General features: G+C 45.3%; 1 protein-coding gene across 1 annotated transcript in view; it reads right to left on the reverse strand.

Moving 5' to 3' along the window:
- The window catches only part of PPM1H (protein phosphatase, Mg2+/Mn2+ dependent 1H), a 259333-nt gene that overhangs the window by 52366 nt on the left and 181641 nt on the right, over positions 1–25326 (reverse strand). Inside the window, exon 6 of the mRNA XM_080811226.1 lies at positions 12120–12238. Coding sequence (XP_080667352.1) covers positions 12120–12238 — 119 coding nt within the window. The remainder of the gene's footprint in view (positions 1–12119; positions 12239–25326) is intronic.

A 25326-nucleotide genomic window follows, 5' to 3' on the forward strand; every position in this document is an offset into this window, starting at 1 on the left:
CACTTATATCTTTTAAATTTATGTAATTATTTTTTAAAAGATTTTATTTATTTGAAAGAGAGAATGCACGAGTGCACAAGCAGGGGTAGTTGGCAGAGGGAGAGGGAGAAGCAGGCTCCCCGCTGAGCAAGAAGCCTGATGCAGGACTCGATCCCAGGACCCTGGGATCATGACCTGAGCCGAAGGCAGACGCTTAAACCATCTGAGCCACCCAGGTGCCCCAAAACTTATGCAATTCCAAATAAGCTTGTAAGACAGATATTAACATTAACCCAAAGAAGAAAATGGAGGTCACACACATTGGAAACAGAGGTCAAGCTCACTTCCAGGTCTGCCCCAAAGTGCACGGGGTTCTCTGCCATCCTTGAAGAGCAATGAATATGTGGCAAATGCCATAAAATGTAATGATATCCAACAAAATTGCTTAATTACTAATCCTCATTATCAGGGCAAATCATACAAATTTTTAAAAAGTCAACCCTCCAACCTCCCAAGTTTTTAAAGTGGTAGGTCACACAGAAGGTTAAACATACCACCTCTTTAAGCTTTTTCTTCTCTTGCCAATATGGCAGATGTTCAAGATCACTGTAGAATTAAGTCTAACCTGAGGCTGAGCTTTCAAATGGTTCTGTTGACAGTAAATTGCAGATTTTAGATCTTCACACTTCGGTGCCCAGTTTTTCATAGGGTGATTCAAGGCCATGTAAAAGGATTAGGTAAATCTGGGGAGGGGGTATCACTTATTCAGAAGGAACCAGAGTAAGAAACCAGCAAGTCAGATGCCCTGGGAGCATGGTTTCCTAACTATTTCATGTATTTATAGGCTGCCTGGAGCCTGGACTATCCAGGTTATGGGCATAAGCACCAAGAAGGAAGAGAGACACTCAACTCTGACCCACTGTAGGCAACAACCATCTCCCATCTTCCACTGTCAGTCCAGTCCATGACCCCTCCTGCACAGAGTCCTTGGCCCACACAAGTGGAAAAGCAAGTTCCCGTGCAACAGCAGGAGGAAAACCAGGGGCCAGAAGTCACAAATCTAATAAAAAGCCCAGGCTGGAAAAAAAAAAAAAAAAAAAAAAGCCCAGGCTGCCTCGTGTTCTTTAACCCACCATTTCTGCTAGCAGTTACTCCTCGCCATGGTAAAAATCTCTAAGCCTGCCTAAGCCAATGTTCAAGGATGTACAAGAATCACCTGAGAGCTTTAAGAAAAAAAAAAAAATACAGATTTCAGGACCTCAGGGATTCTAGAATGCTTTTAATAATCACTCCAGAAGAAAAAGCTTCACTGTGTGTAAACATTCCTCTGCCCCTTTCGGTATGGGCTTGTCCTATACCGCACTGTAAGCACCGTGAGGGTGGGGATTGTTTTCATCTTCTTTCTGTCTCCAGTGCCCAACACAACACCTATGTTACTGAAGGAGGAATGGCTAAAACACGCACTTTACGTGACAAAGATGAAGCCCTGTGCTCTGTCCTCTAAGTTCCTGAGCAGTGTACTGCATTAGATTGAACCTGGGTGATGGACAAAGCCGGCTCAATCCTAGTGGAATCTGAAGCCAGACTTGGTAGAGTGCTACTGCTTTTACCAGCACAACAAGGTGAGGAACAGAAAAAGGAATGTATTGCCATGATTTCCAGTTCTTACAGAAAGAAGTGTGTTTAGTTCTTCAGAAAGGCATAGACTTAAATCCGACCCTTGCTCTAACTCCTGTCTGAAGCTCAGTGGAACGTGGTGGCAGGGTTCAGAGTGGTGCTGGTTGTCCCACTCCGCCATGCGGGTTCCTGGGGTAAGTCCAGAACTCAGAGGCTTCCAACTAGCACCTCAGCTGAATCTGACGACGACGTCTCCCAGCCGTGGTGGGTTAGCACCGGCATGGGCTTGTCAGCTTGAAACCAGGGACACTGACTTTCTGCTCGGAAGCCTTGTGAGGAGGGAAGGGGTGGCAGGGAGAAGAAAAACACTTTATCGAGCTCTGAGGAGAGTGAAATTTTAGAACTGGAGGAACGCAGGTTGGACACAGGAAAATGTGTCCTTGGCAGGGTGGTTAAGTACCTGGGAATTTGGTGGAGTGTTGTAGCACTCACTTCTCTGGAATTTCCTTAAAAATAGGATCTTATAAATAGGCTGAGGATTGGACCATATGTCCTTCTAAATATACTGTCAGCTCCATATTTCGGCCGTGCTGTGTGTCATTTTCATACTTTACAGAGGTGCAGAGCTCTTAAGGGTGGGAAAATCAGACGTTAGTTCAGTCCATCCTAGCACTGCATTCAAAGCTCCCCCTGCGTTGACTTAAATCTACTTCCCTAGATGACTGGGTCCCTTCACTACCCACCCCTGCCCACACCCTCTGGCCTGCGTTTGCATGTCACTTACATTTGATGATCACTTGCAATGTTGTCTAGCTGATACACAGCAATACAGGACATTCCTAAGTTTAACAGCCTGAAACCCTTCTGTCCTTCTTGGCAAATAATGACTGTCCCAAGCCCCCACCCCCACCCCCACCCCCTTGCCCTTTTCTGGTGCTGTGGACCCTCCCCTGGAATCCCTCTAGTGTGGAAATAAAGGGTTAGTGCCTGGCACAGCAAGGGGCTTCTGGGACAAAGAGGGGCCCTACTCCTCCTCTCTGACTACCTAAACTATTTCAGGTATTACCTCTGACTTCCACATCCCCAAGTCACATCTTATTTTCAACCCTCTGGGTTTTTACTTGCGCTGTGCCCTCTTCTGACTGTCCTTCCTTTTGGCCCTCAACCCTTTTAAACCTCTCTTATTTCAGACTCCTGGTTCAAACACAGCTTTCCCCATGAAGTTTTCCCCCAGCCCGATTCCAATCTCAAAAACCAGCACCCCCACGGAACGTCCCCACAAGGCTGTTTGTAAATAAGCTCTATATTCTGCCTTGCTTTAGTTATTTATGCACAAATTCCAACAGACCTACCTCCCTCGCCTTGAGAATTTAAGAATAGATTTACAGGTAAAGTGGTATTACTCAGTACTTTTCCAGACAGCTGTTCCCTGGGCCAGGTGGTCATCCCTATGAAGCAAACACAGTCCTATCTGGCAAGGCCCCTCCTACGCGAGGGCGCGCTTCGGCTTCTGAGCAACCTGGTATCCCAGCACCCTGGGTATGGCTCAGGGCGGGGCTATAGGGAACCTTAAAAAGTTCAGCACCCAGGACTCAAAAACAGATGTAGAGCCGATGTACAGACCAGAAAACCCTGTAAAAACTAACAAAAGGGCCTTCAAATAAAACAGAAAACACCATACCCATCAGTACCCAGCAGGAGAGAGGTTTCCAGATTGTGCTGAGCACGCCTCTTCCCCCAGACAACAGCCCCACCTTCTCTGTGCTCACCTGCCACAGTGCCTGTGGGACAGGCTTGCCAGGTAAAAGCAGGCAGCACACCTGGACCTTCCATCGTCTCTTGTTTCTCTAAATTGCCTTCTTTTTACTTTTTGGTTTCTAGCCTCCCATTACTTTGAGAAACAAGCAACTCAACCCCTCTTCGGTTGTGGACCTCCTGAGGCAAGGATCAAACCTTGCTGACACCTCACACCCCAGAGTATCCAATGGATTACTGGGCACCTAGAGCACTTCTGACATGGCAGACTGTGTTGAACACCCACGACCATACCAGCTCATGACATCCTATTATTAGATACTGTCATGAATCCCACTGACACGTGGGAAAACCAGAGTGACGTGATTTGTCCAAGCCACACATGGGGACTGACCCAGCCAGGAAATCTAGCTCCACACCCCTGTTCTTAACTACAGCTTGATGTCTAACAGGCAGCAGGCAGACAATAAAAGTTTGTCATATATACAGACAAGTGCCTGTCTGCCCTGGGGGTCCTTGGTTAAAAGGACACTAGCTATTTTCATAGGGATTTATGCAAGCCCTTCCCCAGATGACAGAGAGTGAAGTCACCATCACGCAGGTCCCAAACAAGGGTCACTGGGGAAGGTGGGGACGTACACTCTACTTAGGGGTATATGAACGGGTACCGACAAATGCTGTGACTGTTCAAAGGGTCTCAGGGGGAAAGAAAGGCTTGGCAGCAGTGTGGCCACTTTAGCCTAGTGTTCGAGCAGAGAGAGGTGTGTGCGAATGGACGATCGATAGGGAATGAGCCTGGGCATCTCTCTTCTTCCTCCTCCCCACGGGCTGACAATGCCTCTCTTGCCTTCTAACCATTTGTAAATATCTCAGAGCTTCCTCTGGCCTCATGGGCAGAGTGACAGGGAGGGGGGCAGGGAGAAGGGAGTCATTTATCACTGTCAGGAGATGGGCTGCACCCAGCAGGGCAGACTCTTCCCTGCTGCTCCTGCAGCGAGAGCCACAAAGCCTGAGAAGCTGCAGAACATGCACGTCGCGAATGATAATTCATCATCTTGGCTCTGGAAGCTCAGAGAAAGGCCCCTCCCCATGTGAGGCTGACCTATTCGGACGACAGCCCCGGGTTCCACTGGAACTTGGGACATGAGGACTTTCCGGGAGCCTGCTCCCTGTCCCAGCCAATGCCCATCCTGGATAATCCACAGGGTTAAAATTCTCTGCAACGACGTCCAGGCCCTTCCAAAGTAGGAAGTTGCAAAGTTGGATTTCCAGATTGCTTTCGGCAATCAGAGTGTGGCCGAGGTGGCCCATAATCATTAAGTTATGAAAATACAAGTTGCTGGGAAGAAATTAATACCAGGTTTAACTAGGGAAAGGCCTGCTTTCTTGTGAAGTAATTATAAAATTAAAATGTGATATTTCTCCGGTGGGTTTTAAAAGCCTCCCCGTGAGGTCTGTGGCACAACAGTAATGTCAGGATTTGCACCAAGACGGGACTGAGGAATCCGCTGGTGCTCCAATGATACTTGCTAGTCAAGAGACACATGCAGGTAGGTTTCCAAAGATTGGGTTAAAAGTAATTAAAAACAAAGAGAGGGAAAAGGACAGGTTTTGAGATTTCCAATTACTCTTTAAAACTCAAGAGTCAAGCCGTTATAGAAAATGCAGGCTTTCCAAGTAAGATTAATAATGCTAAGCTAATTAGACCCACAGGCATGGCCAACATATAAATTCAGGCCCAAAAGAGGGACACTGTCCCTTTAAAAAGTGCCTGGGGATCAGTGGAAAAACTAATGAGGAGTGTCAGTTGGGGCTGCTTTAATAGGTGGTCCTCCAGAGGATAAAGCCTGGGGTTTCTGTAACAGGGCTTCTGTGCTTGATTCGATAAATCAATTTATATTATATGCGGGTGCAGCTCTGGAGTTGGCTTCATAAAGCATTCTGTGGCATTTCTCAATCTGCTTATCCACTTCCCTGTCAGCCTGCCTGAATGCGTTGTCAGAGGGCACTGAAAAGAGCAGTAAAGAAGAAGATAGAAGCCCCATCTACAATATTTGTAAAACTCGACCCAGCAGCTCTCCAGACCATGCTTGGGGCTGCCTCCAGTGAGTTTCTTTCCAAAAAAATGCTTGGATTATTGGTAAGAAGCCCAGTGCCATGGGACTGTGGCTCTCATCCCCGAGCTGGGTTCCAGACTGCAGATGGAGAACAGAGTTCACCCCAAACAGAATGGGAAGGGTTGGAAGTGAAGTTGCTTTTTCAGTCAGACCCTCAGGGTCTGAAACACTCCCCCCAAAAAGCAGAAGGAAAAGCGAGAGGCACCGAAGTGCCCATGGCCGGGACCAGTCCAGCAGGCAGCTGGCAGAGGATGGCTGAGGGAGGCAGGCAGACTCCTGACTGGGCAAGGGAAAGAGGTCTTCTTCAGGCTTCCGGCTCGCCAGCAGGCTTGCCAAGGAGTGACCTTGGGAGATGAGCTGTCCCTACACACAGCAGCTAAGGCCTCTGAAGATCTGAAAAGTGGAGTGAAGCCCATTCCCCAGTCACCTCTGAGGCGAGCAGCAGCGAGGCCAGAAGCCACATGTGGCCTCGCCATTCCACTCACTTGCCCTATCTGTACTCATTTGTCATTTTCTTTTTTAAATCGCTTGCCATTGGGATGTCAACAGACAGCTTCTTGCATGTCCTCCCCACCCCCAGCTAGACCCATACCCTTACATTATCTAGGTAGCAGGGACCATCAGCAGGACTGTCTGGGATGATGGCAATGCTCTTTACCTGCACTCCCCCATTCGCCAGCCACCAGCCACATCTGGCTACAGAGCAATTGAGATGTGGCTAGTGTGACTTGGGAAAAATTTTTAAATTTTATTTAATTTTCAGTAATATAAGTTTAAATGACCACAGGTGGCTCGTGGCTGCCGTGCTGGAGAGCACTCAGAATAGAAAAAGTATTTCCTTTGCCTTAATAAAAGTAGTGAGTACTTAGGAGAAAATGGTGGTTGACCCTCCTCTGCTCCCAGTAGGAAAATCTCTGATTTGCTCATAATTTTAAAGGAAATACATGAGGGGAAAATGACCCTGATGTGTCATCAAGTTAGAATCATAAAGAGGTAAGGCTGCAAGAGATCAGAATGAAAGGTTACCATCACTGGAATCTTTAGAATGGGATTTGTCTTTTCGAGAGGCTCTGAGAAGCAGAGCAAAGCCCATCCCCCACCAGACACAGAGGGTGGCAGCAAGGGGCCAAGGAAGCTAGGTGCCCAGGGTTTGCCTAAGGCTTGGAAATCTTGGCAGAGCAAGGGCCAGTACCCATGGAGCCCATCTCCCAAAGCCGTCAACTCTGTACTAACTAAGCCAGGCCGTCTCGGGTTACGGGTCCAGGCTGTCCTCTGAAATAAGACCGTCATAAATGTTAGAAAGGCTTTGCTTAAGGAAAGAATTCTGGTGTACTTTACTCATAACCAGAACCATCTGGAAGCAATCTTGCATTCACACGATGGACTTCTCTTCCTCTTCGGTCCTGGCTCTCTCTACAAATCCCATCAGGCGAGGAACAGCTGCTGGAGAACCTGGCTGGACGCCAGGGGTGTAGCCAGAGCCCCCTTCCACATGAACGTCCTTCTGGGCCCCGGGCTCGCCTACCCCCCCCCCCCCGCACCCGGGCCTGGACACAGCGCAGGACGAACACTGAACCCACATGAGAAAGCTAAATCACCAGCAGGCCCCAGAGCCGGGACCTGGTGCCACAAAGGCAGCTGTGAGAAACTGCTGTTTCAACTCAGTAACAGAGACGCTTGCCAGCAAATTACAGCCCAAGATGGCTCAGAGGGCTGCAGGTCGGGACACAGAGCTCACACTGCCAGCTAGCGAGCAGCACGCAACAGCAGCTCCACACAAAGGGCCGGGGAGGAGGGGCGCCGGCTCGCCATGAGGCAAGGCCAGGATTCCAGCACCAGGACCGACGACACCAGGCATGGAAGGTGAGGACTGGGCCACGTCAGGGACCGACCTGGTGCCGGGGGTACTGTGAAGAAAATGCGTCTGTAAATCAATCTATTGGGGAATGATCTGAGGCGGGCGAAGGGGAGGTGGGAGCCATGGAAGAGACTGGTTTCGTTATGAAGGTGCCAGTGACAATAACCTTTTGTCCTCTCCACATTCTGGCCTGCCAAGTTGCTCCGCGGTCTCTGAGAAAGCCTGAGGGTGGGAGAGAAAAGCTCCCCGTCAGGAGGAAACACACTCATCCTTGATGATGAGAAAAGCACCCCCCTCCCCACCCGAGCTGACAGCCTCTCCCTCACCTTCCTTTCTGCTGCAGGTGTGCCACGGACAGCTGCCATGATGCCCTGAATGAGAGCAGGCCATTGTCCTCAGCACCAGGGAGACCTGGTTCTCAGGGGCTCTTGCCCAACAAGAGCACCCCCAAATCAGACACAGACTCTTAGGGACAAGCATGAAGCCTCAAGGTTTAATGTGTCCGGCAATACGGGAGGTCAGACCAGGAACCAGAAAAGTTAGTGCCTCAGCAGCTCCTGAAATGCTTCATTCATTCCCTCCTCTTCTTTAAAGGACTGTCGGGGAGACACTAATCCTGGTGGATAGGGGTCCCCCTGCTTAACTTCAGGTCACCGCTCCAAATGAAGTAATTAGGTCTAATCTTACCCTGAAGAAAAATGGACTGTTGCATTGTATCAGAAAGAGCTCTAAGAGTCACGGACCTGGGATCCAGTCTTTGCTCAAACACTTTCGCACTGGTAGAAGCTGAGCAAACCACCTAATCCCTCAGAGTCTCCACCTGCTCAGCTGCAAAATGGGAATAAGGAGGGGGAGTCCTTCAGCCATGGGCAGTCCAGTGCAGGACACGGTGTGCTCCCCCAAGTAACGCTGCTGGGGTTCACATCCCAGCTCCTCCCATCCTACTAGTGACGTAGCCCTGAAACTTAGCCCCTCGGCCTCAGTTTCTGCATCTGTGAAACGTATCTGGTTCACTGTTAACGATGAGGGATCACCTAAAGCTCCCGTTACGGTGTCTGGCCCTTAGCCCCTCCCATAACTGTCAGGTAGGCCCACTTCTATCCTGATTCATGGGGGGCTCATGGGGGAGACAAACATGACCACCACAACTAGGAATTTACTACAAGGATTAAAGGGCTTTGAATTACGTGAACCCTTGATTTGTAGAAGGGCTTCAGAAAAACAAGTTCACAGGCCAAGGCTAATTCTGAAGCCCCAAAACATAGAGGGACATGGCAAGGTCCTGTGTCCTCGAGCGTGACACACACCAAACACTCACCCGACCACCTTCAACCAATTCCAACCACTTGGTAGTAATTTGAGGCGTTTGTGGGGAAAGAGCCGCAGACCTTCATCTCCCTTTCTATAGAACTCATTTGCCAGCTTTCTCTTTCTATAGACAACTCAGAAACACAGCAAAATGTGAGGCCATTTTTTTTTTTAAGTCTATAAGATAACTGCTAGATCTGAGGTTTCTCATGAGAGGTTCAAATAATTAAAAAAGGAATTCATTAAGGTGGAGGGAGGGAGTTTACAAAGGCAATGGTCTAACTTGGTTCTAAACTTCCCCCACTTATTTCAAGCTCTCCTTTTTCTTAAGTGTCCATATCAGGTCAAAAGAACAGGTAGGAAATACACAAAGATATACATAAATCTCTGCTTGGAGCCAGAGCTGGCGCCCACAGCCGCATGGGGAACCTGCTTAAACAAGCCAGCGAACCATGTCTGACTGAAGCCATTCTCAGGCTTGGCTCTTGAGTTACTTGGTACCTTCTGTGGAGTTCCATACATTAAATACAGCTTATTTATGGACTGCTTATTTTCCTTAGGATCATGCTAACACAGTGTGTGGGTGTGTGTGTGTGTGTGTGTGTGTGTGAGAGAGAGAGAGAGAGAGTATAAGAGACTGAGTGTGCATGTACAAAGTTGGATGTAATCTAGTCCCTGAATTTATCTACATTTTAAAAATTATAAAATAGGGGTAATCTTTAGCCATTTGTCTATCAAGTGTGTTGTGACTGCATTAAATCTAACTGGACTCTGGCATAGAAAGCACACACACACAGCCTTGCCTCAAGCTTAACCTATTTCAGATGAAAGCTGGCTCCTTATTTCCACCCTTCCCATCGGCCATCCACAACGGCCCCGCCCCCTCAACTGCCGTCAATCACACCCTTTCCTTCCTTTCCTCCAGTTAATAATCGCTGGCCATTCACTGGGTGTCAGGCACCAGGGGAGGCCATCCACTCCTCCTGGGGCATTACAGGCTAGCTCAAGAGACCTATTTGAACAGGTAATTGGAATTAATGACTATCCTTAAAATTATCTCTGGACTCAATCATCTAGGTTCTTGTTTCCTTCCTTCTCTGTTTTCTGCTTCCATTCCTCTCTTCGGCCCCAGAGACTGCAGTCTTTCCCTCTTTCCTTCCTTTTCTTTCCTTCCTTTTTTCTTCTTTCTCTCTTGATTTATCTAATTAGGGGCACCCGGTTTCCTGAGTCAGTTAAGCCCCTGCCTTGGGTTCAGGTCATGATCTTATGAGAGCGTGAGCACGCCTGAGTGGGGGGAGGGGCAGAGGAAGAGCAGCAGAATCCCAGCTGAGCAGGGAGCCCCACGTGAGGCTCCATCCCAGGACCCTGAGATCACGATCTGAGCTGAAATCAAGAGTCAGATGCTTAACCGACTGAGCCACCCAGGTGCCCCTTTACATACATATTTCTTTCTTTTTTTTTTTTTTTTTAAGACTTTTATTTATTTATTTGACAGAGAGAGATCACAGTAGGCAGAGAGGCAGGCAGAGAGAGAGGGAAGCAGGCTCCCTGCTGAGTGGAGAGCCCGACGCGGGGCTCGATCCCAGGACCCTGGGACCATGGCCTAAGCTGAAGGCAGAGGCTTTAACCCACTGAGCCACCCAGGCGCCCCCACATACATATTTCTATGCTGGTTTTCTTCTGGCTACCTAAGTCTGCTTTCATCATTCTCCTTCAAACTCCTTAGGACTGCCTAACTAGAACGTTGCTTTCATCATTCATTCTCCTCAGAAACACACCAGCACAACCCACAGCCTCCCACAGTAAATGTATTTCTCTGAATGGCTTCCCTTATCCTCGGCTATGTTCCCTTGATACCGACTCGGTCTGATTTCCCACATATGCTCTCTTTTTGGCCATCTTTCTCACTGTCTTGCAGATCCACTTTTTTTGTTTATGTGTTTGCAATCATGGGGATTCCTAAACTAGGACATCTTTCCTTCGATCATTCTAAACTCTGCAAAACCTAGACCAAACCCCACCACACTTTTCCAACTAGAGTAGCCCTCACCTTAAATTTTTCTGTGACAAGTGCTGATTTTGCTGATTCAAAACAAATGAACTTACAAAGACAACCCAGCCGGGTAAGGATAATGATTCTGGGATGCCAAAACTCCAGACCCTCAGAGCTGCAAATAGGGTGAACCCTTTCTGCAACATCCATTCATGTTTTAGAACAGGGGTAAATATTTTACGCTTTGTGGGTCATACAGTCTCTGTTCCAACTACTCAACCACCTTGTTGTAGAGTGAGGGTAGCCAAAGATCAAATGTATACAAATGAATATGGTGGGACTAAAAACAATTACTTACAGAAATGGGCCGTGGGTGGAATTTGGCTTTGGGGCCATAGTTTACTGATGCTGCCCTAGAAGAAGAGTGGATAGTGGTGAAAATCTTCTCTTTTAGATGGTAAAGGACAACTGGAAGTGCCTCAGATCAGCCCCTTATCTTCCCTAGGTGTGCATTCCCAGCCTAGGAGTACACTCCCAGCCCAGAAGTCACCACCCCGAGATTTTGGGCTGTGACCATCTGTTAGGACTATTTTGGTCAATGAAGAAGAGGAAATGGAAACTACTTTTGTGCTGAGGCTGGAGATATGCCAAGGGAAGAGTCCACTGTCTCAACCTCCTGCTTTCCTCCAGACCGGAAGGAGGATCAGGGCTCACTACCTTGGGGCTAACAGCAAACCTTCACCCACACTTCTACATCCCAGGCCCTGCACACTCTCATTTAGTCCTTCTAGCAGTCTTATGATGCAGATGTACTTTACACCATATCTATTTTTCATACAGAAGAAGCAGAGGAGGTCTGAGTCCATGTTAGCCACTGACCCACTCCAGAGATGGACATGGTGTTTCCATAGGTATGCTGTGGGAGGAAGACAACCCTCGGCCAAGACTCGTATCTTGCTGTGAAAATGTGAAGAAATAATGCAGATGGGTCGTTACCTCCAGTCCTGACAACCACCCCTTAAGAGCAAATACTTTCTACTTTATTATTAGAAAATTAGACTCCCAGGGGTTAAGTGATTTATCCAATGTTGCCTATTTAGAAAGATCAGAGTTAGGATTCACATCCATGCTAGTCTGGCTCATTAGGCTGTTAGCCCATTTCTTGGAGCCGCTGACCTAAAAACCAACTTAAATGCATTTTAAAAGCCTCAAAAATGTTTGCTTATCTGAAGCGAGGAATTACGTCAGCTTCGTGGGGTCTCGTGTCCCCAGGGAGGGCCTCGGAGCAGCACTGAGGCAAACCAGCCCCGTGATCTGAGGACTGGCGTCCAGGTACCAACAGCAGAAGTGGACACAGCTCCTATTCCTTCACCACCAGCCAGGTCTCCGGCTGCACTACCTGCTCCAAACTGCGTAAATGGCTTTTGACAGTGGTGATGCATCCCTCACACATACCGTGGCGGTGCCGAGGCAGAGGGAGGCGTGTTCTTACCAGCCTGTCATATTAAAGTCCCTGTAGAGCATCTTCTTTCCAAGCTCCTTTCTCTGTACTCTCCTTGGAAACTCCAAATGTGTGAACTCATTTCCCAGCAAGTGAGGCTGCATGAATGCCTAATAGCAAAAGAAAGGAGAAAAAAACCACACACACACATATTTAGAAGAAAAAATAAGACTTGAAAATGTTTTGCAAATCAAGACAGTCCGTATTTCAAAAACAGGAAAACTGTTCTCCTATTTTAAAGGAAAGAATTAGATTTACAAAGCTACAGTTATCAGCAAATAAAAATCACCAAGTGAATTTATAAAGGGATGTAACTGTTTCACTACATGTGACAAATTAATTGTAATCAGAGACACAGATCACTAAAGTCAAAAGGAAAAGAAACTGAGTTTCTCCAGAAGTTCACTTTTCAATTCAAATCCAAGATTGTTTCACTTTCCTGAATGGCATGTTGACGCAGCAAGAAAGTTCACCCTGACTCTCCTCCTTGGCTCTCTCTGCTCTCCTACTCACACTCTTGGCGATCATGGCCTTGCCTTTGAAACTTGCATGTGAATCTCCACATGAACACAATGGCCCAAGAGAGCAGGTTGGGGCTGGATACACCAGACGGGAACTTTCTGTTGGACTCCTTCCATTTTGCTCTGCAGTAATTTGATCATGTAATTGGAAGACTATTGCAGAGCAGATGGCTTCTTCCCCTCCCCCAAATCTCTGTTCACACTACAAAAGTCTTCAGCAAACAGCCACTTAGGGAATTGCTTTGAAACAACAAACAGTCTCATTGTCACGTTCGACATTCAAATCCAGCTCTCCGGGAGATGAAATGCTCAAGTATTAACTTTCCAGCTAGAAGGCCACACACCATAAGCAAACTTGCATTGAAGCTTCCCCACACCACGCTATACGCTTGCTTATTAGCAGTGTAGTGGAATGGATCCTTTCTCTCCCACCCTCCCTTCCTTCCTCCCTCTCCTCCCTCCCTCCCCCCCCTTCTCTCTCTCTCTCTCTCTCTCTCAGTCTCGCAGGGAAGAGTGGACAGAGCAAATCATGACCTGGCACTGTCGGCAAGCAAGGGATCCCTGCCACAGGACAGATGGCCATGTCCTCGGTTTACTGGCAATAGGCGTCTCCCACAGCCTCTTTCCCAAGACCTGACACAGGCAGATCTCCTAATGATTCTCATGGCAGTCTGGACGTTCAGCTGGATGTTGGCCATCCCAGGCTAAGCCTATCAGGAGTCAAAGGCAACAAGCTGGATTGTCACTGGGTTGGCTAGACTGGGCCAGATAATGGAATTCTGAGCAGGCCTGGAGACATGGCAGAACAGTACTGACAAGAGGAAGGGTCTTTACTGTCCACTGTAGCCCCCAAAGTTCCGGGGCCTGGCAGGAATTCTACACCATCTCTGAGGGGCTCTACATCAACCTCTGCTGGGGATGAGGGTTGGGCTGCGGATGAATATCAAGAACACTTAAACACTGAATTTGACAGAGAGGTTCCTTGGGAAGGGAGGAAGGAAGGGAGGAAGAAAGGGAGGGAGGGAGGGAGGAAACTAATACTTCACCGGGCAGGTCAGTGGTGTGGGCTTTGGGGGACAGAGACTTGGGTTTGAATCCAAGTTCTGCATTTAATAGTTATTCTTATTAGTTGGTGATCAAGCTTCTGGAGCCTCAGTTTCTTACTCTCTCCTAAATTAACTCTGTATTTATCTCACATGTTTAATAATTAAATGAATGCACTTACCATAGTCATCTCTGCTCATTAAAAAAATGACTATATCCTTCTCATGGTGCCTGAGCCCTATTACATCCTATGACACGTGCTTTGTGAGCTCTCATGTCACACTGCCAATAGCCTTTCAGGGGGGACTGGCTACAGAACCTGCGGGTCCCAGTGTGAAATGAAAATATGGAGCTTCCGTTCAAGATTAAAGATTTCTAGACAGCGAGGGCAGGCCACTAAATCGTGTGCAAGGCCCTGTGCAGATGCACGAGTCACACACCCAGGAAGCCAGCTGTCCAGACTAAAGGAGCAGAGGCATAAACCATCAATGAATAGCAGTATCTATTATGCACGCTTTGTCATCCCCTAGAACGGCAGGACCCCATCAGCAGGACATTCTTCTCCCCACCCCACCCCCAAGTTGTTCGAACACTGACTTAGGGGCTACCAAACACCAGCCACTCAGTATGCCTGTTACTACATCAACAACCCTACAAATCATGTGCCACAGACTCAAGTGACAGATGGGGAATGAAGACCCAGAGAACTTGAGACATGTCGCCCAAGGTGATCAGCCAGGGCTGGGTGGTTTTTAACACCAAGTCCATAACACCCATTTCAACCCTTCAACCTGCACGTGCATTTCCAAAAAACAAAAAGTGGGAAAAAGCCTGTAGCCCTGTTGCTCCTGGACCATGCAAAGTCTGAATCGTCAATGGGTACCTGTGAGGATCCAGTTAACAAAAAATTACAGATTGCACACAGCTTGGCTGTAAGGATGCTCCTGAAGTAGCCAGAAGAAATCCTTTAATAATACGAGCGATGAAATAAATGAGTAAAAATCCACACAAAGGAATTCTGTGGTATCATTTATTTTGACAATACAGAGAATACATAATGACATGGAAAGAGTAGATGTATTTGCAAAAAGCAGGTTATCAAACAATGTATGTCAGTGAGAGTGTGTGTGTGTGTGTGTGTGTGTGTGTACACGAGCTTATGTAAGTGGAATCATATGTACACAGATCCATATAAGACACAAACGTACATACAAGTGAACACGTGTATAGCAATACAGGTAAATGCCACACATGTATATTATTAACAAGCAGGTTAGGATCCAAAGGCCTTTTCTAAGTACATTTCTTCACAGACTCAAGTGACCAAAAGGGGTCAGTGTGCAGCATTCCAGGTACTTGGCCTCCTTACTAGGAGGCTGAGGGGCCCTTTGATGGTGCTGGAACCGGGTACTCTCACACCCTTTCTGCTGGTACACATTGGCCTAGGCAGTGGTAAGGGGAAGACCTGCTGAGGCAGATGCCTGCAAAGCAGCTGGGAAGTCCTGAGCAGCCTACTGTCTGCACAGGCCACCTCACCTCTCCCTTCAAGGATGAGCCAGCTCAGAGGGGCCTTAAATCCTGGGTTCCTGTGACATCTGGCGCTCCATCACATGCAGAGGCTTTCAGGGTTTCAAACTGCTTACGGTCTCCCATTCTAACAACAGGCTACTCTGTTTCATCAATTCTAAGATGCCCTTTATTAGAGGGGCTATTACTTTCTTTCTCCTTTTCCCTAAGAAAAGGAGAGAAACCGCCAATTACACTACATACAGTACTTCCTTGCCACTTCAAATTTTTATTTTATTCTTTTTGAAAGGGCTCCTTTCGACTTAGATAAATTTTTATTTATCACCCTGGGGAATATTTAAGAAGAATATATAGGTGAAGTACATCGGCTAAGGTTTTCCAAAAAAGTTTTCACATTTAGGATCCAACTGCTCATCAGTTTTCAATACTCAGTCACTAACGTTCGTGATTTTCCACACGCGACTGGCCTGTGTTTCCTTGGAGCACTGGCGAGGCAGCGTTTCTTAAATAACCCACCAAAGAACCGAAAGCCTCAGAACCAGGGGTGCAAAGTTCTTAAGTCGGCTCGACAATTATCTCGAGCCAGCTTACTTCTAACTCCCACGTCGGGAATGTGGCTCGACAAGTCAGATTCACACCTCCAAGCCCCTCTGCACAACCAGGGGAATCCAAGGAGGCTCAAGAGGGCTTCCTGTCTGTCTGCAGGGTTTTCTTCTAAGCTGCTGGACACCCACGCTGCAAGTCCAGGGCTGCACTTTGATGTGTGCAGCGCCGGGAAGAGGACATCCTCGCCGCGCCTGCCACTTGGTGGGTGACACCCATCGGTTGTAAAATATCCCAATTTCAGAGAGGTAAAAAGGCAAAAAAAAAAAAGAAAAAAAAAGTGCCTTGGCTCTGAAATAATACTGTAATAATCCTCCTTCACCAATCCTGAGATTTCTCTACCTTCTTCTCTAACGGCCATAGGACGTTTCACGTAATGCAGGACATATTTTCTGTCACAATTACGCCCACCATAGAATTCACCTGTATTCCATGTGTACCTAGGACATGTATTTACTATTTTTAAAATTCACCATCCATAGTCTAATCGTGGGCTCCCTTCTTACCAGCAATTTCAATACTCACTATCGTTGGTATTTGTCAGACCCAACGGGAGTTACTGGTGTTAAGGAAAAAACAACTCAAGAAGTAAGTACAGTAGAGCAAATAGGCGGTGAATTCATGAAAAATGAGATGCTATAGTACAATGGTGCACATACCTGTAGGTTTTCAGAGGAAAACATACTTCTGCGCCTTTGGGTGTATCTTTTTCTGTGGTGCTCATGGGAGTTTTTGTACTTCGTCTTAGGTGGGCTGTTATGTTGAAAGACCACAGACTGGGTATTTGAACACTGTCTCCCAGCTCTGGAGGCTGGGAAGTCCAAGATCAAGGTGCCAGCAGATTCACTGCGAGGCTGGCAGACCCACCTCACTGTGCCTCATGCCAGCTTTCCTCTGTCTCTCTCAGGAGAGACACCGAGATCCCTAGAGTCTCTTCTTCTCAGGACATTTATCCTATCTGATGAAGGTCCTACTCTTACGATCTCATTTAATCTTAATTCCGTCTGTAAAGGTCCTATCTTCAAATTTAGTACTCGGGGGGTAGGGCTTCAACATAAATTTTTTGGGGACAGCAGCTTAAACAGTCCATCACATGGTCCTCTATGAACACATCTGTGTAAGTACATACTCTCAGTCATCTAAATGTAAAATGCTATCTGACAGCTTTCTTTTTAACTTACCTGTATTTATAGCCATTTCTACTATTGAACGTGGATTATTATTTTAAAAAAAACCTAAAAATCATTATTTTTTATTTTTACTTATTTTTAATAAAGTTTTTGTTTTTATTCCAGTGTTGTTAACTTACAGTGTTAATTAGTTTCAGGTGCACAGTACAGTGATCCAAAAGTTCCACACATTACCCAGGACTCATAAGTGCACTTTTTTTTTTTTAAAGATTTTATTTATTTATTTGACAGAGATCACAGGTAGGCAGAGAGGCAGGCAGAGAGAAAGGAAGGGAAGCAGGTTCCCCGCTGAGCAGAGAGCCCGATGTAGGGCTCGATCCCAGGACCCTGAGATCATGACCTGAGCCGAAGACAGAGGCTTTAATCCACTGAGCCACCCAGGCACCCCGATAAGTGCACTTCTTAGCCCCCTACCCACTTCCCCTCTGGTAACCATCAGTTTATTCTTTATAGTGAGGTGTCGTTTCTTAGTTTGTTTCTCTTTTTCCTTTGCTCATTTGTTTAAATTCTTAGCATAATACTTTCTAAGTATTCATCCATGTCACTGAAAATGGCAAGATTTCATTCTTTTTTGTGGCTCAATAACATTCATATGTGTATGTATATCACATTTTCTTTATCCATTCATCTATCGATGGACACTTGGGCTGCTTCCATAACTTGGCTATTATAAATAATGCTGCTACAAACAGAGGTGCATGTATTCCTCTAAATTAGTGTTCTTGTATTCTTTGGATAAATACCCAGTAGTGAAATTACTGAATCATAGAGTATTTCTATTTTTAACTTTTTGAGGAACCTCCATATTATTTTCCATAGTAGCTGCCCAGTCAGCATTCTCACCAACAGTGGAAGAGGGTTGCTTTTACTCTACATCCTCGCCAACACTTGTTCCTTGTGTTGTTGATTTTAGCCATTCTGATAGGTGTGAGATGACATCTCATTGTAGTTTTGACTTGCACTTCCCTGATGACGAGTGATGTTGAGCATCATTTCATTTGTCTGTTGGTGATCTGTATGTCTTCTTTGGAGAAAATGTATATTTATGTCTTCTGCCCATTTTTAAATTAGATTATTTGTTTTTTGGGTGCTGAGTTGTGGAAATTCTTTATATATTTTGAATACTAATCCTTTATTGGGTATGCCATTTGCAAATATCTTCTCCCTTTCTGTGCTGTGCCTTTTTATTGACTGTTTCACTCTGCAGCTTTTTATTTTGATGTAATTCCAATATGACAACCCAGTTTTTAAAGTAAGTTTTAGAAAATCATTGAGAGGAGCTTCACTGCCCCTTGTTATTCCAATAATTTGAGGGAAAGCTAAGGTCACTGGGAAAGACCTACCAGGCTCGAATTCAGGGGACGCCAAAGCCCACCGCTTCCCAACAGCCCAGCACAGAGACCTTCTATTTTCAGAAGCAGAGTGGACCACAACCAGGCAACTCAGAAACAACTTCTCAGAGGCTACGCAGCATTCAAGCAACACGACTCATTAGTGTTACTTGGCTAGAGCTGGCCTGTCCCACCAGAAGCATCACTCATGTCAGCGTTCTGGAATCTTGAGCCTCAAAAGTGATTTTACTTTGAATTCAATATAAGCAACATACCCAAAGTCTAAAGACTGTAAAATGTGGGTGTAAGAACTTGTTAGGTTCCTCTCAGCAATAAAGTAGAATGGTATCTTGACTCCAAACTTACAAGACTTTTGGATGACTTTAGAATGTTTTGCTCGACTGCTCATATCTGGGCAGTTCATAAACAGTTATAAAAGACTACTGTCCTTTCCCAAGGCACATTTCATAGGGATGCTGGCCTATGAAAAATGTGGGCCTTAATGGGATAAAAATCCAAGACAGGGGAGCACGAACACATTAAGATCCCTACAAAATAAAAATTCTGGACACTCTCCTAAATGGTCCTTGTTTTTCTCACATGCTGGATATATTTTAGCTCGTTCTCTATAATGACAATATTTGGGCATATGTATGTTAGAACATCTGCACTGTGATGAAAATAATACCAGCCACACTTAAGTATGCTCATTATTTTCAAACCTTAGCTACAGGCCAGGGCCTAGCATAGCACCTAACACAGTAAAGACTCCAAGTAAGCATTTGCTGGAAGAACAAATATGAGACATTCTGACCTGCTTTACACAATTACATCTGGTAATTAAACTTTGTAAAATAATAGAGTATAGCTTTCAATTTTTTTGAAAAACTTAAAACTCAGGTCCATGGCACATAAAAACAATCTTGGACACATATTACTGTGTGTTGATAGATACCTTCCTATAAAACCACATGTGTGTGGGTGCAGTTATACCATTTAAAACCTCATGGTAGAATAGGAGTCAAGATGGCGGAGAAGTAGCAGGCTGAGACGACATCGGGTAGCAGGAGATCAGCTAGATAGCTTATCTAACCATTGTGAACACCTACAAATCCAACAGGAAATCGAAGAGAAGAAGAGCAACAATTCCAGAAACAGAAAATCGATCACTTTCTGAAAGGTAGGACCTGCGGAAAAGTGAATCCAAAGCGACGGGAAGATAGACCCGGGGGGAGGGGCCGGCTCCTGGCAAGCGGCGGAGCGACGGAGCACAAAATCGGGACTTTTAAAAGTCGGCTCCACTGGGAGACATCGCTCCAGAGGCTAAACCGGGGGGAAACCCAGGCGGGGTCAGCATAACCCCAGGTCCCGCGGGGTCACAGAAGGACTGGGGGTTTCTGAGTGCCGCAGAACTCGCAGGTATTAGAGCAGGGAAGCCGGCTACAGCGACAAAGTCGAGGAGTGAGCTCTAAGCCCGGGGTTACCTTGTGCCGGTCGCAGGCCGGGTGGGCTCGGAGCGCGGCTGGAGGCTGCGGAGACGGAAGCGACCCGGCACTTTTCTTCAAGTGCGAGCAATTGACTGCTTTACTCCAGGTGCGACCCCAGGCCAGGGAGGCGGGGCGGTTGGGCGCTTTGCTCTGAGAGCGCACTGAGGAGAGCGGAACCCCAAGCTCTCGGCTCCTCCCGGCTGAGAGATTGGGAGGCCACCATCTTCATTCCCGTCCTCCCGAACTCTACGGAAAGCGCTCAGGGAACAAAAGCTCCCGAAAGCAAACCCCAGCGGATTCCTTAGCCCGGCCCCTGGCAAGGGCGGTGCAATTCAGCCTGCGGCAAAGACACTTGAGAATCACTACAACAGGCCCCTCCCCCAGAAGATCAACAAGAAACCCATCCAAAACCAACTTCAGTCACCAAGAACAGCGGAATTCCACAGCAGGAGAAAGCAAATCCTACCTGGACAAAATGACAAGGCGGAAAAACTCACCTCAAAAAGAACAAGAGGCAGTACCGAAGGCTGGAGACCTAATCAATACGGACATTGGTAACATGACAGATCTAGAGTTCAGAATGACCATTCTCAAGGTTCTAGCCGGGCTCGAAAAAGGCATAGAAAATATTAGAGAAATCCTCTCTGGAGAGATAAAAACCCTTTCTGGAGAAATAAAAGAACTAAAATCTAACCAAGTTGAAATAAAAAAAGCTATTAATGAGGTGCAATAAAAAATGGAAGCTCTCGGGGCGCCTGGGTGGCTCAGTGGGTTAAGCCGCTGCCTTCGGCTCAGGTCATGATCTCAGGGTCCTGGGATCGAGCCCCGCATCGGGTTCTCTGCTCAGCAGGGAGCCTGCTTCCCTCTCTCTCCCTGTCTGCCTCTCTGTCTACTTGTGATCTCTCTCTCTGTCAAATAAATAAATAAATAAAAATCTTAAAAAAAAAATGGAAGCTCTCACTGCTAGGATAAGTGAGGCAGAAGAAAGAATTAGTGACATAGAAGACCAAATGACAGAGAATAAAGAAGCTGAGCAAAAGAGAGACAAACAAATACTGGACCACGAGGAGAGAATTCGAGAGATAAGCGACACCATAAGACGACACAACATTAGAATAATTGGGATTCCAGAAGAAGAAGAAAGAGAGGGGAGCAGAAGGTATAATGGAGACAATTATTGGAGAGAATTTCCCTAATATGGCAAAGGGGACAAACATCAAAATCCAGGAGATGCTAAGAACGCCCCTCAAAATCAATAAAAATAGGTCCACACCTCGTCACCTGATAGTAAAATTTACAAGTCTTAGTGACAAAGAGAAAATCCTGAAAGCAGCCCGGGAAAAGAAGTCGGTAACATACAAGGGTAAAAACATTAGATTGGCAGCGGACTTATCCACAGAGACCTGGCAGGCCAGAAAGAACTGGCATGATATATTCAGAGCACTAAACGAGAAAAACATGCAGCCAAGAATACTATATCCGGCTAGGCTATCATTGAAAATAGAAGGAGAGATAAAGAATTTCCAGGACAAACAAAAGCTGAAAGAATTTGCAAACACCAAACCAGCTCTACAGGAAATATTGAAAGGGGTCCTCTAAGCAAAGAGAGACCTTAAAAGTAGTAGATCAGAAAGAAACAGAGACAATATACAGTAACAGTCACCTTACAGGCAATACAATGGCACTAAATTCATATCTCTCAATAGTTACCCTGAATGTTAATGGGCTAAATGCCCCAATCAAAAGACACAGGGTATCAGAATGGATAAAAAAACAAAACCCATCAATATGCTGCCTACAAGAAACTCATTTTAGACCCGAAGACACCTCCAGATTTAAAGTGAAGGGGTGGAAAACAATGTACCATGCTAATGGACATCAGAAGAAAGCTGGGGTGGCAATCCTTATATCAGATCAATTAGATTTTAAGCCAAAGACTATAATAAGAGATGAGGAAGGACACTATATCATACTCAAAGGGTCTGTCCAACAAGAAGATCTCACAATTTTAAATATCTATGCCCCTAACATGGGAGCAGCCAACTATATAAACCAATTAATAACAAAATCAAAGAAATACATTGACAGTAATACAGTAATAGCAGGGGACTTTAACACTCCCCTCACTGAAATGGACAGATCATCTAAGCAAAAGATCAATAAGGAAATAAAGGCCTTAAATGACACACTGGACCAGATGGACATCACAGATATATTCAGAACATTCCATCCCAAAGCAACTGAATATACATTCTTCTCTAGTGCACATGGAACATTCTCCAGAATAGACCACATCCTGGGTCATAAATCAGGTCTCAATCGGTACCAAAAGATTGAGATCATTCCCTGCATATTTTCAGACCACAATGCTCTGAAGCTAGAACTCAATCACAAGAGGAAATTTGGAAAGAATGCAAATACATGGAGACTAAACAGCATCCTTCTACAAAATGAATGGGTCAACCAGGAAATTAAAGAAGAATTGAAAAAATTCATGGAAACAAATGATAATGAAAACACAATGGTTCAAAATTTGTGGGACACAACAAAGGCAGTCCTGAGAGGAAAATATATAGTGGTGCAAGCCTTTCTCAAGAAACAAGAAAGGTCTCAAATACACAACCTAACCCTACACCTAAAGGAGCTGGAGAGAGAACAACAAAGAAAACCTAAACCCAGCAGGAGAAGAGAAATCATAAAGATCAGAGCAGAAATCAATGAAATAGAAACTAAAAAAACAATAGAACAAATCAACAAAACTAGGAGCTGGTTCTTTGAAAGAATTAATAAGATTGATAAGCCCCTGGCCAGACTTATCAAAAAGAAAAGAGAAAGGACGCAAATAAATAAAATCATGAATGAAAGAGGAGAGATCACAACCAACACCAAAGAAATACAAACAATTATAAGAACATACTACAAGCAACTCTACGCCAACAAATTTGACAATCTGGAAGAAATGGATACATTTCTAGAGACGTATAAACTACCACAATTGAACCAGGAAGAAATAGATAACCTGAACAGACCCATAACCAGTAAGGAGATTGAAACAGTCATCAAAAATCTCCAAACAAAGTCCAGGACCAGACGGCTTCCCAGGGGAATTCTACCAAACATTTAAAGAAGAATTAATTCCTATTCTCCTGAAACTGTTCCAAAAAATAAAAATGGAAGGAAAACTTCCAAACTCATTCTATGAGGCCAGCATCACCTTGATCCCAAAACCAGACAAGGATCCCACCAAAAAAGAGAATTACAGACCAATATCTTTGATGAACACAGATGCGAAAATTCTCACCAAAATACTGGCCAATAGGATCCAACAGTACATTAAAAGGATTATTCACCACGACCAAGTGGGATTTATTCCAGGGCTGCAAGGTTGGTTCAACATCCGCAAATCCATCAATGTGATACAATACATTAATAAAAGAAAGAGTAAGAACCCTATGATACTCTCAATAGATGCTGAAAAAGCGTTTGACAAAGTGCAGCATCCCTTCCTGATTAAAACTCTTCAAAGTGTAGGGATAGAAGGCACATACCTCAATATTATCAAAGCCATCTATGAAAAACCCACCACAAATATCATTCTCAATGGAGAAAAACTGAAAGCTTTTCCGCTAAGGTCAGGAACACGGCAGGGATGTCCGTTATCACCACTGCTGTTCAACATAGTACTAGAAGTCCTAGCCTCAGCAATCAGACAACAAAAAGAAATTAAAGGCATCCAAATTGGCAAAGAAGAAGTCAAACTATCACTCTTTGCAGATGATATGATACTATATGTGGAAAACCCAAAAGGCTCCACTCCAAAACTGCTAGAACTTATACAGGAATTCAGTAAAGTGTCAGGATATAAAGTCAATGCACAGAAATCAGTCGCATTTCTTTACACTAACAAGACAGAAGAAAGAGAAATTGAGGAGTCAGTCTCATTTACAATCGCACCCAAAACCGTAAGATACCTAGGAATAAATCTAACCAAAGAGGCAAAGAATCTATACTCAGAAAACTATAAAGTACTCATGAAAGAAATTGAGGAAGACACAAAGAAATGGAAAAATATTCCATGCTCATGGATTGGAAGAACAAATGCTGTGAAAATGTCTATTCTACCTAAAGCAATCTACACATTTAATGCAATCCCTATCAAAATCCCATCCATTTTTTTAAAGAAATAGAACAAATAATCCTAAAATTTATATGGAACCAGAAAAGACCTCGAATAGCCAAAGGAATATTGAAAAAGAAAGCCAAAGTCGGTGGCATCACAATTCCAGACTTCAAGCTCTATTACAAAGCTGTCATCAACAAGACAGTATGGTACTGGCACAAAAACAGACACATAGACCAATGGAACAGAATAGAGAGCCCAGAAATAGACCCTCAACTCTATGGCCAACTAATCTTTGACAAAGCAGGAAAGAATATCCAATGGAAAAAAGACAGCCTCTTCAACAAATGGTGCTGGGAAAATTGGACAGCCACACGCAGAAAAATGAAATTGGACTATTTCCTTACACCACACACGAAAATAGACTCAAAATGGATGAAGGACCTCAATGTGCGAAAGGAATCTATCAAAATCCTTGAGGACAATGCAGGCAGCAACCTCTTTGACCTCAACCACAGCAACTTCTTCCTAGGAACATCGCCAAAGGCAACAGAAGCAAGGGCAAAAATGAACTATTGGGATTTCATCAAGATCAAAAGCTTTTGCACAGCAAAGGAAACAGTTAACAAACCAAAAGACAACTGACAGAATGGGAGAAGACATATCAGATAAAGGGCTAGTATCCAAAATCTATAAAGAGCTTATCAAACTCAATACCCAAAGAACAAATAATCCAGTCAAGAAATGGGCAGAGGACATGAACAGACATTTCTGCAAAGAAGACATCCAGATGGCCAACAGACACATGAAAAAATGTTCCACATCACTCGGCATCAGGGAAATACAAACCACAACCACAATGAGATACCACCTCACACCAGTCAGAATGGCTAAAATTAACAAGTCAGGAAATGACAGATGCTGGCGAGGATGCGGAGAGAGGGAAACCCTCCTACACTGCTGGTGGGAACGCAAGCTGGTGCAACCACTCTGGAAAACAGTGTGGAGGTTCCTCAAAAAACTGAAAATAGAGCTACCCTACGACCCAGCAATTGTACTACTGGGTATATATCCTAAAGATACAAACGTGGTACTCGGAAGGGGCACGTGCACCCGAATGTTTATAGCAGCAATGTCCACAAAAGCCAAACTGTGGAAAGAGCCTAGATGTCCATCAACAGATGAATGGATAAAGAAGATGTGGTATATATACACAATGGAATACTATGCAGCCATCAAAAGACATGAAATCTTGCCATCTGCGACGACGTGGATGGAACTAGAGGGTATCATGCTTAGCGAAATAAGTCAATTGGAGAAAGACAACTATCATATGATCTCTTTGATATGAGGAAGTGGAGATGCAAGGCGGGGG

The sequence above is a fragment of the Martes martes genome (assembly GCF_963455335.1).
Source record: "Martes martes genome assembly, chromosome: 8".
In the NCBI taxonomy this organism is placed as follows: Eukaryota; Metazoa; Chordata; class Mammalia; order Carnivora; family Mustelidae; genus Martes; species Martes martes.